The sequence below is a fragment of the Sturnus vulgaris genome, chromosome 25, assembly GCF_052056855.1.
Source record: "Sturnus vulgaris isolate bStuVul1 chromosome 25, bStuVul1.hap1, whole genome shotgun sequence".
NCBI classification, from domain to species: domain Eukaryota; kingdom Metazoa; phylum Chordata; class Aves; order Passeriformes; family Sturnidae; genus Sturnus; species Sturnus vulgaris.
This window is the reverse complement of record NC_142267.1, coordinates 6,188,358-6,204,347: the sequence shown is the minus strand read 5'-3', so window position 1 is coordinate 6,204,347 and position 15,990 is coordinate 6,188,358. Positions and strand designations below refer to the sequence as shown.

The window sequence follows — 15,990 nt, the reverse complement described above, 5'->3', positions numbered from 1 at the left end:
CCATGCCCCCTCTACATCCCATTCCATGCCTCAGTCCATGACCCCTTCCATGCCCTGTTCAGTACCCCACTCCACGCCTGCTCCAGGTGTTGCTCTATGCCCCATTCCATGCCCCACTGCCATGCCCTGCTCCCCATCCCTGTCTCCATGCCCCATTCCGTGCCCCACTCCCTGTCCCATTCCCTGTCCCTCCCCATCCCTGTCTCCGTGCCCATTCCATGCCCATTTCCACGCTTCACCCCGTGCCCCATTCCCTGTCCTTCCCCATCCCTGTCTCCGTGCTCATTCCATGCCCATTTCCACGCTTCACCCCGTGCCCCATTCCCTGTCCCTCCCCATCCCTGTCTCCATGCCCCATTCCGTGTCCCATTCCCTGTCCCTCCCCATCCCTGTCTCCATGCCCCATTCCGTGTCCCATTCCCTGTCCCTCCCCATCCCTGTCTCCATGCCCCATTCCGTGCCCCATTCCCTCTCCCTCCCCATTCCCGTCCCCGTCCCGTCTCAGGGGGCGTGGCCTTCCCATGGGCGTGTCACCGGGCGTGTCCCGTCCCCATTGGCCCGCTCTGGGCCCCGCCCCCTGCGGTGACGCGGCGGCCATGGCGGTGCGGCTGCTGCTGGCCCGGGCCCTGCGGCTCCTCCCGCGGTGCCGCCCGCCCTGCGCGCCCCGCGCCCCCCGCGCCGACCCCCGGCCCAGCCCCGGCCCCGCGCCCGCCGCGCCGCCCGCGCCATGGCGGCCCTGGCTGGCCTGGCTGCCGGCCGCCCGCCGCCTCTTCCTGCGCGGCCCGGCGGGCGGGCTGGCGGCTGTTGCGCGGCGGGGCCGCGGCGGAGTCTGCCTGGCGCTGGCCATGGCGCTGGGCCTGGTGGAGCCGCGCCTGGAGGAGCAGCGCCGGGCTGAGGCGGCGTGTCGCCACATCCAGGTGGGAAGGGGCCCGGGCGCTCTCCGTGAGGGGAATGGGGGGGGGGTCCTTGCTGCGGGGGAGACCTTCAGTCACCCCACAAGAAGGGCACAGGGGGTCGTAGCTTTCCAGACATCCTTCGTGAAAGAGAGGATGATCCTTGATGTGTGGAGCGTCTTGAACCGCCCCCATGAACGTCACAGAGTGTCAGTGCTGTGGGGAGTCACTGAGACCCGCCTTCCATGAAGGGAAGGGGGGTTCTTGCTTTGGGCACCCCCCCATTGATGGTAGTGGGGGGTCAGCGCTCTGGAGAAGCCCTTAGACATCATCCATAAAGGGGAGGGGGATTCTTGAAAGAAAAGGGAGGGGGGGGTCGCTGCTGTGGGGAGCCCCCCAGACACCCTTGGTGAAGGGCAGGGGACAGCTTTGTTTTGTGGAGCCCCTCAGACACCCCCTTATGAAGGGAAGGGGGATCACTGCTGTGGGAGCCCCCAGACACCTCCCCACCTCTCCCCAAGGAAGGTGGGGGGTGCTGCAATGAGCAGCCCTCAGGCATCTCCCCAAAGGAGGGTTGCTGGGAGCAGCCCCACAGGTACCTCCTTCTCCCCAAAAATAGGGTGCTGGGGAAGTCTCTCAACAGCCCCTCATCACCCTAAAGCAGGTACTTTAAAGAGCAGGGGACCCTCACTCCCTGTCCCCCCACAGAGGGAAGGCTCAGGGCCCTGGTGATGGGGGTTTCATGTTCCAGGACAGGGATGGTGATGCCCAGGTCCATCCCCTCTGCCTGAGACAGACGGGGACCCTGTCGTGCTGGGCCAGGCCATCCTGGCAGGGCACAGGGGACGGATGGGGCTGAACATATTTCCTGGCTAAAAATAGACCATTGGTGCTCAGAGCCAGCTGTCACCTGCTCCACCGACCAGCAGATACATTCTCTGAAGTTTCTCAGGATGCTTTCTCTGCTCTGTCCTCGCTGGGTTGTCCCAGTTGCTGTCCCTGGGTCTGTGTCTGATGACACATCCCTAGGGTGTCACCGGTGCTCTGGGGCTGCAGCTTACAGAGAAGGCCACTTGTTTGTATCAGTCCAGGTGACAGCTGGGGCATCACCAGACCGGAACTGTGAGGAAACTCCAGAACAGCCTCCTGTGTGTTGTTTTCCCACGTCTCTTGATTTCCTCCCCCAGCTCCCTCCCTTTATAGGTTCACTCTTCCTCAAACTAACCAGTCCTCACAGTCGTCTGCCACAAAAAGGCCACTGTTTTTTCTGTTGCTGCTTTTAATTGGATTTTCTTTGAAGTGCTGTTTGCCTGATTTATTTATGGAGAGGGAGAAGAGTGTAATAATGCCTCTGTTTTCAGAAGTGTTTAGTTAAACTTTTCTTTACACGACCACAGAATCATGGAATGGTTTGGGCTGCAGGAGACTTTGAGACACATCTCTTTCCATCCCTGCCATGGACAGGACATATCCCAGGCTGCTCCAAGCCTTGTCCAGCCTGGTCTTGGACACTTCCAGGGATGGGGCAGCCACAGCTTCTCTGGGCAAAATATATTTATATTCTAGATAGGCATATGACTCCCCCTCCTGGTTCCTCTTCTTCCCTTGAAAAGGACACCTTTAGAAAAGACTGGTTTAGGGGTGAATTGTATCAGATAAAGATATATGGCCTGCAGATGATCTTTTATGTGGTTACAGTGATTTGAGCCCAGTGGTTAGACTCTGATTGAGACTTTCAGGTTGGACCAACCCACCGGGACATGTAATACCACTGAAACACCAAGTTCTCCTGCTGGGAAGTCTGGGATAACTGAGCGGGTTTTTGTGTTCATATTCCTTTCAGACCGTGTTTGTTGGGAAGAACAAGCCACAGAAAGATCCCCTGAGCTCCTTCCGCTGGCAGGGCTTCAAGCTGGAGGAATATCTCATCGGCCAGCCCATCGGGAAGGGCTGCAGTGCTGCTGTGTATGAGGCAGCTATTCCCTTCCTTCCCAGTGCTCGGGATCATGCAGAGAGCAGTCATCTCCCGGCCGTGCAGCAGGACCGTGGCTCAGCTTCCCAGGAGGCTGAAGAGGAGCCTGTAGTGAAGCACCAACCAAAAGGGGCTTTTCCCTTAGCTATTAAAATGATGTGGAACATTTCGGTAAGGAGTCATCACTGAATCCCCTGTGGCTGTTGCTGGGAATTCTGGCTGGAATGTTTAATACTGAAGTGTTGAAAGCACTAATTATGGAGTGCAGGATGAGTGTGTCACAACAAAGCTGTTGGTAGGTGACACTGGAGACGTTGAGTGTTAGCAAAGAGTCCCAGAGCGAGGTAATTAGCATTCATCATCCTCTGGAAGAGGCACTGAGAGCTGCTGCTGGAGCTGGTGGGTATGAAGGTGATGCTTTGGGAAGAAAAGGTTTTCTGAGGCTGGCTCTATTGGAAATGTCTAAGAAGGGCAAAGCCACTGCTGCCAGTGCTTTAGGAATTGGTGTCCTGTCAGTGTCAGGACAGAGGTGGGTTTTCTTCCTGAAGATTCAGTGGTCTCAGGGTGCACAGTAACCTGCCTGCTGTGTCCCCTTGCCGTGAAGTGACTGTCCAAGATCTGCTCCAGTGTTTCCCAGCCCGGGTGACTGGTGATCCAGTTCCTTAATGTGGCTCTTCCATGTTTAAAAAAATTCCATGTAGCTTTCCCCATTGATGTGACAAGTGAATATTTCAAGAGAATCTTCCAAAATGCCAACATCTGGAATCCCTTGGACTCCAGAAGTGCCCTGGCATTTAGCTGTGGGCTTTTCCACTTGAATTTGGAAGTTGAAAGTGAGTGCTAAAATGTAGTTTGGATTGCTGACAGTCAGGGATTAATTTGAAGAGACAAATAGATTTCTTTCTGCAAATAAAGGCCTTGCAGCCTCCCTTGGTGAACTCTTTAATTAGTTAATTGCTTTCCTTGATTTTCAAGGGAGGGAAGTCCTGGAATCTGGTCTCAGTTGATGCAGCTCCAGACGCAGTGCCAGCATCAGGATTATCTGCTCTCAGCTTGCATTGGGGCTGGATGATTTAGGAGCTGAATGATTTCGGTGTGATTGTTGTTGCAGGCTGGTTCCTCGAGTGAAGCCATCCTGGATGCCATGGGCCGAGAGCTCGTCCCAGCCACGGGTGTCGCCTTGTCCGGGGAATACGGAGCTGCCTCTGGCCGCAGGTAGGGAGCTGCCAAGGTGTCATTTTATCCCTTGATGAATTCTGCAGCAATTTGCACTGTTAAGAAGGTGGACAGGGTGTGGTTACTGCACTGAAAAGAGAGAGAAAGGACAGCAACACACACGGAGCTCTTTGGGAAAAAAGGCCAATTTATTGTACAGACAGCCTGGATTTAAAGTGTGTTAGTGCAGCCAGGACAGGACAGGAGCTCATTGGACAATTGGGAAAAACATCCTTGGGACAGCACCTCAGGATGTATCCCACGGGAAAGACACCAGGGGTTAATGTTGGTGATGAATTCCACTCTGTTTGTCACCATGTTCTCACCCTGGGAGACTCCTCCCTAACTGAAGCTGCAGTCAGCTTGTCAGCCTGGGAATGGAGCTGAGAGTCAGGAGAAATCCAGGCCTGAAAAGAATTTCCAAGCTGTATTTCCCTAGCTCTCTAAATGTGTGTGTCCACAGCAGGGCTTTCTAGAATAACTGCTGAAAGCAGGTAAACCTGGAGATTTTTAAGTTTGTTGGCATGCAGGGAATTGCATTGCTAAACTGTGTGGTCAGGAGGAGGTTGGAAGGGTGCATCAATAATTTGGGAGAATTTGGGGTCCTACCAGGGTCAGGTGGGTAGCTGTGGCTGTGTCTTTAGTTTCCCTGTATTGAAATGTGTTGGCATTTGCTGAGGTAAAGGCTGGAGGAGCCACTGGTTAAGCACCATTTAAATTTGTATTGTGATGCTTTTTAATTGCACTGCTGCAATCAGTAACAGTTTGAGTGTATTAAACATCAAATGATTTCACTGTAATACAATTTGACTGTGAAGTTTGAGAACTGGTTTGGTGTAAAATGGGTGCTGGACAGGGAGGTTGAAACTGTTTTTGTGCAGGAAAACTGGTGAGAAGGAAAATGGAAATTACTCAGTTCCTGCTCATTGACCTGAGTGGGAAATAAGCAAACAGCATGAAGGTGGAAAATCTCATGGAAACTTCTAAATTACCTCAAGTTAGCTATCTTTTTGTTCAGAAATTCATCTTTTTGTTCCATTTGAAACAATGGAGTCCACAGCCCAGATTGTCTGATTTAAATTTCAAATCCATCCCGGCTGCCAATACAAATGAATAATGAATGCTGTGCCCGTGGCTGGCTGGGAATGCACTAGAGCAGCCAAAGGGATATTTGACATTCAGGGGATGAGAGATCTGTGTTGCAGACAAATAGGTAACCTGCTTTTCAGGGTAGGGAGAGCTTCCTGCCTGTGCCATAAAATAGAGGGCTCAAATTGATACTCTCAGTGTGAAGTTGACCTTTATTATATCTAACAAAGTAATTGCATTTGGATGTTATTCTCTAGAGCTGCTGCAGCTCTTTTTGAATAGATAAGCAGCCTCTGCCTGGTTCTGCCTTTGTTAGCAGCATGGAAGGGTTAGTGGAGCTTGAGTAAAATGAAAGCTGCATGTTATGTGTGAGGGTTTTTATCAAAGCTTTGTTTGTAGTGCAGGTAAAGCACCTTATTTCCTGTTTGGCCGTTGTGAATAGGGAAATCCAGTTACAGCAGAGCCCCTGTGAGACCTTGGTTGGCTCAGTTTGCTCTGGGAGGCCCTGGGGTGGATTCTGAGCTCTGGAGAATGTGCTGGGAGATGCCTGTTGCTGCAGTGGGTCCATAGGGCTGAGGGTGCTCTGCATCCACCTGGGAAACACTGGGCTGAGATGCTTGTTGGGAAATGGGCCATGTCTTTCTCAGTGAATGCATTCCAGGATGTGAATGTCTGACTATTTGCTTAACGTGCAGTCCTGTAATCCACCCTGTGCAACTTAAATCTCCCTCTGATGAGGCTTCCAGTGCAGAACAAATGTGTTTGCTCACTGCTGGGGAACCCTTTGGTGTGGAGAACAGGCTGTAATAATGAAAAATAATTCAAGCAATAACAGCAGTGTGCCTGTGATCCATCAGAACTGACTGAGGGATTGGTGCAATCTGTGGTGTCTTTTCTCTGCACAGAAAACCTGTCCTTGGGAGGAAGAAGCTGCAACCTCATCCCAATATAATCCAGGTGATCCGAGCATTCACATCCTCTGTCCCTTTGCTGCCTGGAGCCTTTGCTGACTATCCTGATGTCCTTCCACTGAGCCTGAACCCCAGAGGGATCGGTCACAGCCGCACGCTCTTCTTGGTCATGAAGAAGTAGGTGGAGAGAAACTGCTTAACGTGACTTGGGTACTCTGTCCCTGCAAAGCTTGGGTCTGGGCTGCTGCCAAAGAGCAGAGTATGCTCTTGGAAACGCTTCCCAGGACCTGTTCCAAGTCCTTGAGGTTCTGACTGTGCTTCCACAATGAAGACAAACCGTTCTTTTTAATAATTACCCCAAATTGAAGTGAGAAATGTGGAGTTTGTCCCCATTTGTCTGCCCTTCTAAGCCCGAACTTCACCACTAGTCTGAGCACACTGCTAGAGATGGAGTAGAATCAGTGATGAGATGAGCCAACACTGAGGTTGAACTGCCAGTGATAAGCCTCCAGGACGCTAATTCCCTTTTTTCTCTTGTTCTGCCTAGTTACCCCTGCACGCTGCGCCAGTATCTGCAGGAGAACACTCCAGATGTTCACCTCTCCACAATGATGATTCTGCAGCTCTTGGAAGGTGTGGACCACCTTGTTCGACATGGAATAGCACACAGAGACCTCAAGTCTGACAACATTCTGGTTGAATTTGATTCTGGTACGTAGATCCCTGAGGATAAATGCCAGTTAATTCACAGAAGTGGTTCGGTCACATTGGTATTCAGGGAAGTCCCACCCAGCTTTGTGTTTGGGGAAAGAAGCATCAAACCTTTTGAATAATCTCAGGTTTAGTTTTCAGCTCAGTGTTTGCTGTCACTGCAGCAAGTCATTGATCCAGTGTGTGCCTGAGGTTTTGGGTCATTACCATGGACAGAGTGCATTGCTGAGGTGATGCATTGTGTGAGCACAGCCAGCATTGCCTGGAGCATCTGGGAACACCACATTTGGGATGCTGCAGGAGCCTTTGCTTCAGGCTCTTGGCTCTGTCGTCTTTCCAAGCCAAAGAGTACAGGGAGCCTGTTAAAATCCCACTGCATGGCCAGGTTAATAGTGCTGCACCCTGGGATGATGAAACATGGGGTGGGAGGGAAGGGATGCAGCATTTTCATTGACGTGTTCTCCTGTCAGCCTCTAATAACAGTTTTAATTACCTGAGCTCTTTTTTGGTCTGATTGAGATTCAAATTGGTGGAAGCAATAGGAGGCAGGCAGGTCTGTGTAATTAGGAGTGGGAGAATTTGGTTGAAGAGTATCAGGGAGAGAGACAGAGAGACCATTGGAATCCACCCTGCCTTCCTGGAGAGCAGCCCAAGAGGCAGGTGACACAGAGGATTATCTGTTCCCCATGGCTCAGGATTTGGAATCATAAAATCGTGGAATGGCCTGGGTTGGAAGGAACCTTAAAGCTCTTCTCATTCCAACCCCCAGCCATGGACAGGGACACCTCCCACTAGACCAGGTTACTCTACTGAATATCTTCACCTGCAGTCTTGGTAAGGGGATCGAATGCCCTCTCAGTCAGTTTGCAGAGGACACTAAGCTGGGTGTTGATGTGATGTGGTATTTGGTGCTCCCAAACTGAACCCTAACTCTGGCAGCCCTGTGTTGTTCACAGCTGGCTGTCCCTGGCTGGTCATCACTGACTTTGGCTGCTGTTTGGCAGATGAAAACATTGGCCTGAGGCTGCCCTTCACCAGCTCCTACGTGGATCGGGGTGGCAATGGCTGCCTTATGGCACCTGAGGTAAATCCCTCTATAGCAGTGCTTTGTGCTGCTGGTTTTCTGCTTGTCCTGTTGTCGGGGCTAAAAGTTTTGGTGGCATAGAAGGTTTGTGTCCTGCCTTGAGTTAGGCTTGGTGAACATCTGTGCTGAACTATGTCAAATAGACATCTTGAGTTCTAACAGGTGAAACATAATCAGTTGGTGTTAAGAGGCAGAATCAGCCTTCCCTCCCCCTCCCGAATTTACTCTTTAGTCTTTATGCAGGTCCCTTTCCATGTAACTATTAAGAATTTTATGCAACAGTCCTTGTGTTGCAACGGTAGCTTTTGGCTGAAGTTCAAGGCGGTTGTGAAATTATTTACAGTTCCTTTTTATTTCTCTGATGATAAGCCTAATAAAAGCCAAGACACCCTTAACTGTCTGCTGGGCCTGGAGCACCTTGCTGTGATGTTGGTTGTTCATCTGCAGGTCTCCTGTCTCCATAATTCCAACAGGAGACAGCCCTTGGGGCTCTGGGAATGCTTGTCAGGGCTAAAGCCTCAGTGCAATGTTCAGACTCCGCCCAGCACCCCAGTGGGCTGAGCAGTGCCAGAGGCTTAGAGCATGCCAATAGGGAATATTTACACCACAGATTCAGGTGCAACCCACCTTTGGGTCCAGTGTCTAAGTTTATTACAGGGAGAACACTGGTTTGAGCATTAAAAATCGAATTTCAGCACAGAGGCTGCACTCGAGCTGTTTATTTGAGAAGCCCCTTCTCTGTGGCAGGTGATCACAGCGTCACCTGGTCCAAGCACAGTGATCAACTACAGTAAAGCTGATGCTTGGGCTGTTGGAGCGATTGCCTACGAAATCCTGGGCCTGCCTAATCCTTTCTATGGCCACGGGGACTCGGCTCTGGAAAGCAGAAGTTACCAGGAGGACCAGCTGCCAAGCCTGCCCGACCACGTGCCCCTCGAAGTGAGGCAGGTGATAAAGATGCTGCTTCAGAGAGATCCCAGCAAGGTAGGAAGCTGTTGCCTTTGAGAAATCCTCTTTGGAAGTATCCCTGGTGGATCATTTTGCCTTGGAGGCCTATGGGTGCAGGGGTTAATCCAGATCTCACTGCAGGATCAAAGGACAGCATAAGGATCAAAGCCAAAAAAGTCTTTGCTGAGTGGTGCTGAATCATTTCAGGGATTTCAGGAGATATTTGTGTTGGGAGCAGACCTCACATTGGAGGGTTACACACAACGTTATACATATATATATATATATACAGTAATAGTCTCAAAGAGCTTTCTAATTGACAGGGTGGTGCCTTAGGGGGGCCCCAGGGCATGCTGGTGATGTGGCTGCGTGCAGCAGGATCAGCTAATCTCCCCTCCCCTTCCTCTTGCAGAGGTTGTCTGCGAGAGTGGCTGCGAACGTGCTGCACTTGAGCCTCTGGGGTGACAGTTTTGTGACATCCAAGACCCTGAAACCTGACCAGATGATTGCCTGGCTGCTCTGCCAGTCTGCAGCCACCCTGCTCACCAACAGGCTGGCAGAGAAGAGCCAGGTAGAAACCAAAATGAAGATGTGCTTCTTGGCAAACCTCGAGTTTGAAGACCTCTGGGCAGCAATATTCCTGTTGCTGGCCTGGAGAAGCCAGTCTGGGTGAAGGAATTACCTGGAACACGAGCATCCCACATAAATGGCACTTTTTAAAGGCACATAGGAACCTGTCCTTTCTGTCTGTCTGGAGTCCTGTAGTGCTTTAGGGAACAAGCTGCAGGCCTGTGTTTAGGAGCTTGAGTTTCTCTCTAGCAAGTGTTAACCACGCTGCTTTTCTGTCCCTGCTAGAGGAGATGCCCTTGCTTCCTTACCCTCTGGGGGGAGGGTGTGTGGACCTTGCAGGTGCCCAGAGGTACATGGTTGGTTTTGCTCCCATTTGGGAATTAAGTGACTCGTAAGTTGTGTGTTGAGGGAAGCAGATTCCTTTCAGAGGGCTGGCTGGGAGGAGGCACTATCTGGCTGCATCACAATTTAAACAACACACAGAAATCCAAGCTGACAAAGGGACCTGCAGTCTCTGTTATTGGGTAACCAGGGTGATTTGAAACTCATTTTCTTCTGAGCTGTGAAATGACAGCCTGAAAATTTCCTGATGAGATGCTGCCTGGTAACGTGAGCGTCAGCAGCACTAAAGAGCTCTCAGTTGTACGCAGGATAGTGGAAGCACATCATCCTCAAATCCCGCTTCTCATTGTCCTTATCTGTTGTAGCACTGTGCTGACGGCTGCCCCGGGGTCCAAGGCTGAGTCAGACTCTCCTGTTAGGGACAATGCTCCAAACAAACTGAGGTTGGGCAGCAGCCCCTGCTTAAAGAGCTTAGTGTTCTTTCACCTGCCTTTGTTTCCTTCAATGAATTAATATCCTTTGGTGGAGAAGATGGGAGACATCAATCTTTAAATAACAACAGCCATGTTTATGAAACAGCATTCAATTTCGTGGCTATAATTGTGTTTAGAGGAACTTGGGGAGAAAGTTATTTATGCTTGTTGCACAATAAATTAAAGATTAAGCTCTGTGGCTGTGTGGGTTCTCTCAATCCAATTTGGGCTGTGGAGTGTTGGTTCTGGGGTGTCTTAAATGCAAATTAGCTCTTTCCAGTGCTAAACTCTTGAACATGGTGTTTTACTCCATGTGGAGTTTCCCAAAGAGGAAGAGACCTTGCCTTGAGGATGTGTTTTGTACTCTCCTGCATGGTAAATCACTGGCTGCTCCTGCAGTTTCCAGGTGGATGACAATGGCTGATAACCCTATTCATCACAGGGTAACCTGTGCTCAGGGTTCTGCACATTGTTCTGGTGCAGCAAAGAGCACAGAGCATGGAGAATCGGGGGAAATGAGCTCTTGAGGGGGAAAACCTGCAAAAAAGACCTTTATAACATTGATCTGACCCCCAACCAAAGTGTGTGCTGCTCTTTCTTACATTACTGACCTCTTGCAGTGTGTTTCTGCTGCCTTTGCTTTGTGTGTGCCTGGGTCTGGCAGTGAGTCCCATGCCCTGGACACTGTGGAGCCTTTTGAGGTGTAAATGCTCTTGTTTGTGGTGGATCTCTACTCTGAGCCCTTTTTCTACCATGAACATCATTTCCATGTCTTTCCTTTTCTCTCCCAGGTCCAGTCTCTATACAAGTAGAGAGCAGAATTAGGGGCTGGAGCCATCCAGTATCAAGTGTGTTTGTATTTGCTCAATCAGGGTTTTATCTGCGCTGATGAATTCCACTCGTTGGAAACTTGCTGCCCCTGGAAACTGTTACAATTCTGTCCTTAAAAATGGCCTAAAATGCTTGTCCTGCAACTTGTCCCTCTGGTCCTTAAATCCCTGTTAATGCTTCCCCTGTGCCTGCATTTTGTCCCTCCGTGGTTCTGCTGAGGTCAGACTTCCCTTTTGTTTTCTTTCCCTTCTGCCTTCCGCTAACGAGAGGTTTTTATGATTCTTCAGCATTCTGGGTGCTTTTGTGGAGTGCAGGTTAAAAGTACAGGCTGTTAATGCAACAAATGCCGTGTCATGCTGTCTGTCTGCAAATGCCCTAGGGGAACAAACTGGGGCACATCTCCCAGCATGTCCCTCCTGTCCTGTCCAGCTAATCCCTGCACAGGCTCTTGCCCCTCACTGCCGTGTTTGTTCCCGGTGTTTGCCAGGACTATGCCATTGGGAAAGGGGGTGACTGGGAGGGTGAATGTGGAGGCTGGGCTGGATTTCTGCCCTTCCCCGGGCAGTGGAGTGTCTGGTGCACTTTGATCTCTGGAGGGAGGCTTGGCAGAGGCAGCTGGTGCTCTTCCCAAGCTGGGAACGGGCTCCACAGCACCCCTGTGTTCCCGGTGGGACAGAGGGTGGGAGTGTGTGGGTCAGGATGAGGCCTCTGCTCTGGGCTGCCTGCAGCCAGCTGCTGCCCCGGGGAGCTGGGCTCTGCGCTCCCAAGCTGGCTGTGACCACTATGGTGACCACCTCACACCACAGCCTGCAGCCCCCGACCCTTCCGGCCACCTCCAGCTCCCGAGCCAGTGCATCTGCAGGGTTCCTCCGGCCCCTGCTCCCAGGGAGCAGAGCCCCCAGCTGCTGGAGCTCTGAGTTCAATGTGCCCCCCAGTGCCCTGCTGGTGGCCCGGCCTGTGGGGGTCTGCTCCATGATGAAGCTTCCCATGCAGGCGTCAGCAGAGGGACTGGACGTGGCATTTGTTGGTGTTCCGCTGGACACGGGCACATCCAACCGGCCGGGAGCCAGGTAAGGGCCGGCCGGGGAAGCTGCTGCTTCCTTCTGGCCATGGAGCACGGCTCTCCTGTGCTGAGAGGAGCGCTGGGAACAATGCCTGCTGCTGTTTCCCAGCCGTGCCATCACCCAGGTTCGGCCCGCGTCAGATCCGCGCCGAGTCCGCGATGCTGAGGAGGTACAACAGCAGCACCGGGGCGGCACCGTTCGACTCCCTGCGGGTGGCTGACATCGGGGACATCAACGTGAACCTCTACAACCTGCCCGACAGCTGCCGCCTCATCCGGGACTCCTACCAGCACATCGTGGCCTCTGGCTGTGTGCCCCTCACCCTGGGTAAGGAGCCCGTGTCTCCCTGTCCTGCCACGTCCTGGCTCTGTCAAACTCCCTCTACTCTTCCTCCCATCGTTCAATCCAGGCTTGGCAGGATGAATCTGTCCCCTGCCTGGGCTGTTCTGTATCATGGGTAAATTCACAGGCTCTCTGCTGAACAGAATGTTCTGTGATGTCTCTTCCTTTGGGTCAAAAATGAGGAGGATGGGTCAGTCTGTAAATACAACTAGTGACGTGGTTTTGGTGTCCTGTTGAGCAGTACCCAAAGCAAGAGCAGGCTTTGTCCCTTGTGTCCCTCCAGCTGAGCGAGCACCAGGCTTTGCATGAGGCCTGATTTGGGTGCACGTTCAAGCTCACAGCTGTTACTGCTTGGCATCGCTGAAGGCAGTGAGTATGTGGAGTAAGGAGGGGCAAGTCACCAGTTACAGCGTCCTCAGAAGCTGATCGAATGTCTATTTATATGCCCAATCAAGGGTCCTGCTCCACAGGCTGTCCCTGCTGGTAGTCCTGGGTAGGTGCTGTGTCACACCCACACGAGAGGGGAAAAGGAGAGGCTCCTCACACCAGGTTAGGTGAACAGGAAAAGAGTACTTTATTTACATGACTTGTCTATTTAAAGACATCTAACAATGAACACGGATTGGACAATGATGATAAGACCTCCTGACTTCACTGGCCTCATCACCTGTCCGTCAGATGCTCTCTTCCTCATGCTGAGGAATGTAAACTATTCTTGTTTAGCAGAGAGCATGGGAACTGTTGAACAAATGTATAAACATCAAAGCATCAGAAGGCAGAGAAATTCATGGCAACAGTCCTGCATATCTGGGCCTCCCTAGAAGGAAGACCAGGAGAAGAGAGGACCCAGGAGAGGAAGCAACCTGCACCTGGGAGTGTTAGTTTCCCTTTAACAATGAAGCCCTGCATAAATAAGTGCAGGATAAATGCAAAGAGGGAAAGAACGACTTGGAAACAAAAGTAATGAGCACTGAGCAGCTCTTGTAGTGTATTCCCCCTCTTCCCTGTGTCCTCTTGCAGGTGGAGATCACACCATAACATACCCAATCCTGCAGGCCCTGGCGGCAAAGTAAGTTTTTCATCTGGAAATGAAAAGACCTGGGAAGGAGCCTCAGGAAGGCTCCTGGTTTGCTGTCCCTGCTGTCGGCAGGGCCACCATGCACAGGACAGGACTAACGTGGCCACTCTGTCCGGAGCAGGCACGGTCCCGTGGGACTGGTGCACGTGGATGCTCACACCGACACCGGGGACAGCGCTCTGGGGGAGAAGATCTACCACGGCAGCACGTTCCGGCGCTGTGCGGAGCAAGGGCTGCTGGACTGCGGCCGCGTGGTGCAGATCGGCATCCGAGGCTCCTCCTATGACCCCGACCCCTACAAGTACTGCCGGGAACAGGTAAAGTGATTCACAGCCCGGCGCTGTGTGCTCTCACTGCCACAAATATCATGTCAGTAATGCTTACTTGGCTTCAGCAGGGAAATAAATGCATTTTTTGCCTCTTGTTCCATGCCAGCCCTTGTCTGTAGGACAAGCACTCCCAGCTCGCTGAGTGTCAGCTGAGTGGAAAGTTAGAAAATGTGGCTGGGGAAGTTTCCTGGTGCACTTTGCAGCTTCGCCCTGGAATGAGGGTTGTTCCCCGTGGATATTCCCCAGCAGGGCGGGGGATGCTCCTTGTTACAAGTACATATTATATTATTGGCCTTTTGCAAATATGAAAATGAATGCTATATGTATTATGTGTATGTATATGTATATGTATAAAACTTTGCTGTATGAATATAGTTTCTTTTAGTTCTGCTATTAACAAAACTTAGAAATAGTAGTGTGATAAATATTTATTTTTCTTGGACTATAAAACGGTGATGTAAAAAGCTTTTGTTCATGTAACTAACTCAGAGAATGGTAAAAAAGATAATCAGGAAATTTTTCACATTCTTGGATTATTGGTGATGGACGCCAGACCCCAGGGAAGGAATTTATTGATCTTCTGTTATCAGGGAGTACTGACAGGATGGAACCACAAGGAGAAATTTAAAAAAAAAGTTGATTTTCAGGTTGGGGGGAATGATTTTGAATAATGCATGAAGATCTATGAATAGGCAACATGTTGATGCATTTAAAGAAGTATTTTCTGAGTTAGTGGTGTGCTCTTGCCTGAAGGCCAAGCACCTGGCCGTATAACCTTTTGCTTTATTGTTTGTCTCTTATTATCCTTTATTACACCTTTTATAATTTACCAGGAAAGTGAGCCTCGTTTTCCACACTCCTCATCCTCCCCGTTTCCCTAAGCAGGCGCCTGTGTGTCTGTGCTCCCGCAGGGTTTCCGGGTGGTCCCGGTTGAGGAGTGCTGGATGAAGTCCCTGGAGCCGCTGATGAGGGAGGTGAGGGCACAGATGGGGGACAAGCCAATGTACATCAGCTTCGATATCGATGGGCTGGACCCCGCCTACGCCCCGGGCACTGGCACTCCGGAGATAGCCGGGCTCACACCTGCACAGGTGAGGGGGACACTGCTGCCATTCCCAGTTTTCCCAGGTTTTCCCCTATTTTGCTCCCTTTAAAGGAGATCGTTTCACCAGCACAGCACAGTGGAAGTTTAGGGAGGCCAGGAAATATTTCCTCATGATGATGAGGAAGGGAAATATGGAACTGATAGGATTTGGTCTGTAGAGACGTTGGCTTTCCTTACTGGAATATGGGGAAAGCAGAGTCCAGACTGGTCTGCTAGGTCAGATGTGTTTCTTGATCCCAAATCCATTTTTCCCTAGGCTTTGGAGATAATTCGTGGCTGCAAAGGCCTGAACATAGTGGGGTGTGACCTTGTGGAAGTCGCACCAATGTACGATGTCTCTGGTGAGTCTGAAGATGCCTCAGGGCAAGACAAGTGCCTGGCACAGGCGGCTGTGGGTCAAAGCCCTTGGATATGCACAAACCTCTTCCTTTATTTGTCTTTTTGTTTTTAGGCAATACAGCCCTTCTGGGGGCAAACCTACTGTTTGAGATGCTGTGTGTCCTCCCAGGAGTGAAGACACTGTGAGGGCAGTTCCCACCTGCCCTGGGGCAATGCTACTTCGTGTCCTCTGCCAGGCTTTCCACGTCCCCTTCCCTTCAGCCAGCTGCAGCCAGCGTGGCCTTTGCAGCATGAAATAAACGCCATTTACTGCTAGAAAAGGCACTTCTAATCTGGGAAAGTGTAGGGAACAGGCTAGACACCCCATTTAACTGGGGTCTGGAGCTTTGAAGTTAGCCTGGGAAAGGGATAGATGAAGCTAATGCCATTTTGCCTCAGGAATGATTCACCCATCTCACAGGGCGCCTGGAAAAACTGTCACTGGTAAAAGGTTTGTCCCATTAGGATGTTGAAGGACAATGAATGTAGAAAAAGGGAGGACATGAAGGGGGCCTGAGCCTCCTGCTGAGAGTAGGGAGATAAATTTGACTAGATTTCCTGCTGGTGGAATAACCAGGAGTTTCATATGGTAGGAATGTTTTAACGCTCCTGAAATTTCTGAGAGGACATGGAGGTGAGGTTGGTTTGTACACGG

The 15,990-nt window shown here is 51.1% G+C and overlaps 2 protein-coding genes across 2 annotated transcripts; both read left to right on the top strand.

The window, feature by feature from the left end:
• The first annotated feature begins 566 nt into the window (after window positions 1–566).
• Window positions 567–10,405, top strand: PINK1 (PTEN induced kinase 1). Its single transcript, XM_014881752.2, has 8 exons — window positions 567–917; window positions 2,737–3,036; window positions 3,977–4,080; window positions 6,075–6,257; window positions 6,628–6,791; window positions 7,748–7,875; window positions 8,623–8,859; window positions 9,236–10,405. The coding sequence occupies exons 1-8, from the start codon at window positions 597–599 to the stop codon at window positions 9,494–9,496; spliced, it is 1,698 nt and encodes a 565-aa protein (XP_014737238.2). The 5' UTR covers window positions 567–596; the 3' UTR covers window positions 9,497–10,405.
• A 156-nt stretch (window positions 10,406–10,561) lies between these two features.
• On the top strand, window positions 10,562–15,616 carry AGMAT (agmatinase (putative)). The gene is made up of 7 exons (XM_014881772.2): window positions 10,562–12,109; window positions 12,228–12,430; window positions 13,466–13,514; window positions 13,645–13,840; window positions 14,764–14,943; window positions 15,214–15,298; window positions 15,409–15,616. The coding sequence occupies exons 1-7, from the start codon at window positions 11,565–11,567 to the stop codon at window positions 15,480–15,482; spliced, it is 1,332 nt and encodes a 443-aa protein (XP_014737258.2). The 5' UTR covers window positions 10,562–11,564; the 3' UTR covers window positions 15,483–15,616.
• The last annotated feature ends 374 nt before the right edge of the window (window positions 15,617–15,990 follow it).

Coding starts and splice junctions, on each gene's coding strand:
- PINK1 (XM_014881752.2), top strand. CDS start 597: ATGGCGGTGCGGCTGCTGCTGGCCCGGGCCCTGCGGCTCCTCCCGCGG. Junction 4,081..6,074: donor GGAGCTGCCTCTGGCCGCAG/GTAGGGAGCTGC, acceptor TTCTCTGCACAG/AAAACCTGTCCTTGGGAGGA. Junction 6,792..7,747: donor TCTGGTTGAATTTGATTCTG/GTACGTAGATCC, acceptor TGTTGTTCACAG/CTGGCTGTCCCTGGCTGGTC.
- AGMAT (XM_014881772.2), top strand. CDS start 11,565: ATGTGGAGGCTGGGCTGGATTTCTGCCCTTCCCCGGGCAGTGGAGTGT. Junction 12,110..12,227: donor TCCAACCGGCCGGGAGCCAG/GTAAGGGCCGGC, acceptor GCCATCACCCAG/GTTCGGCCCGCGTCAGATCC. Junction 14,944..15,213: donor CCGGGCTCACACCTGCACAG/GTGAGGGGGACA, acceptor ATTTTTCCCTAG/GCTTTGGAGATAATTCGTGG.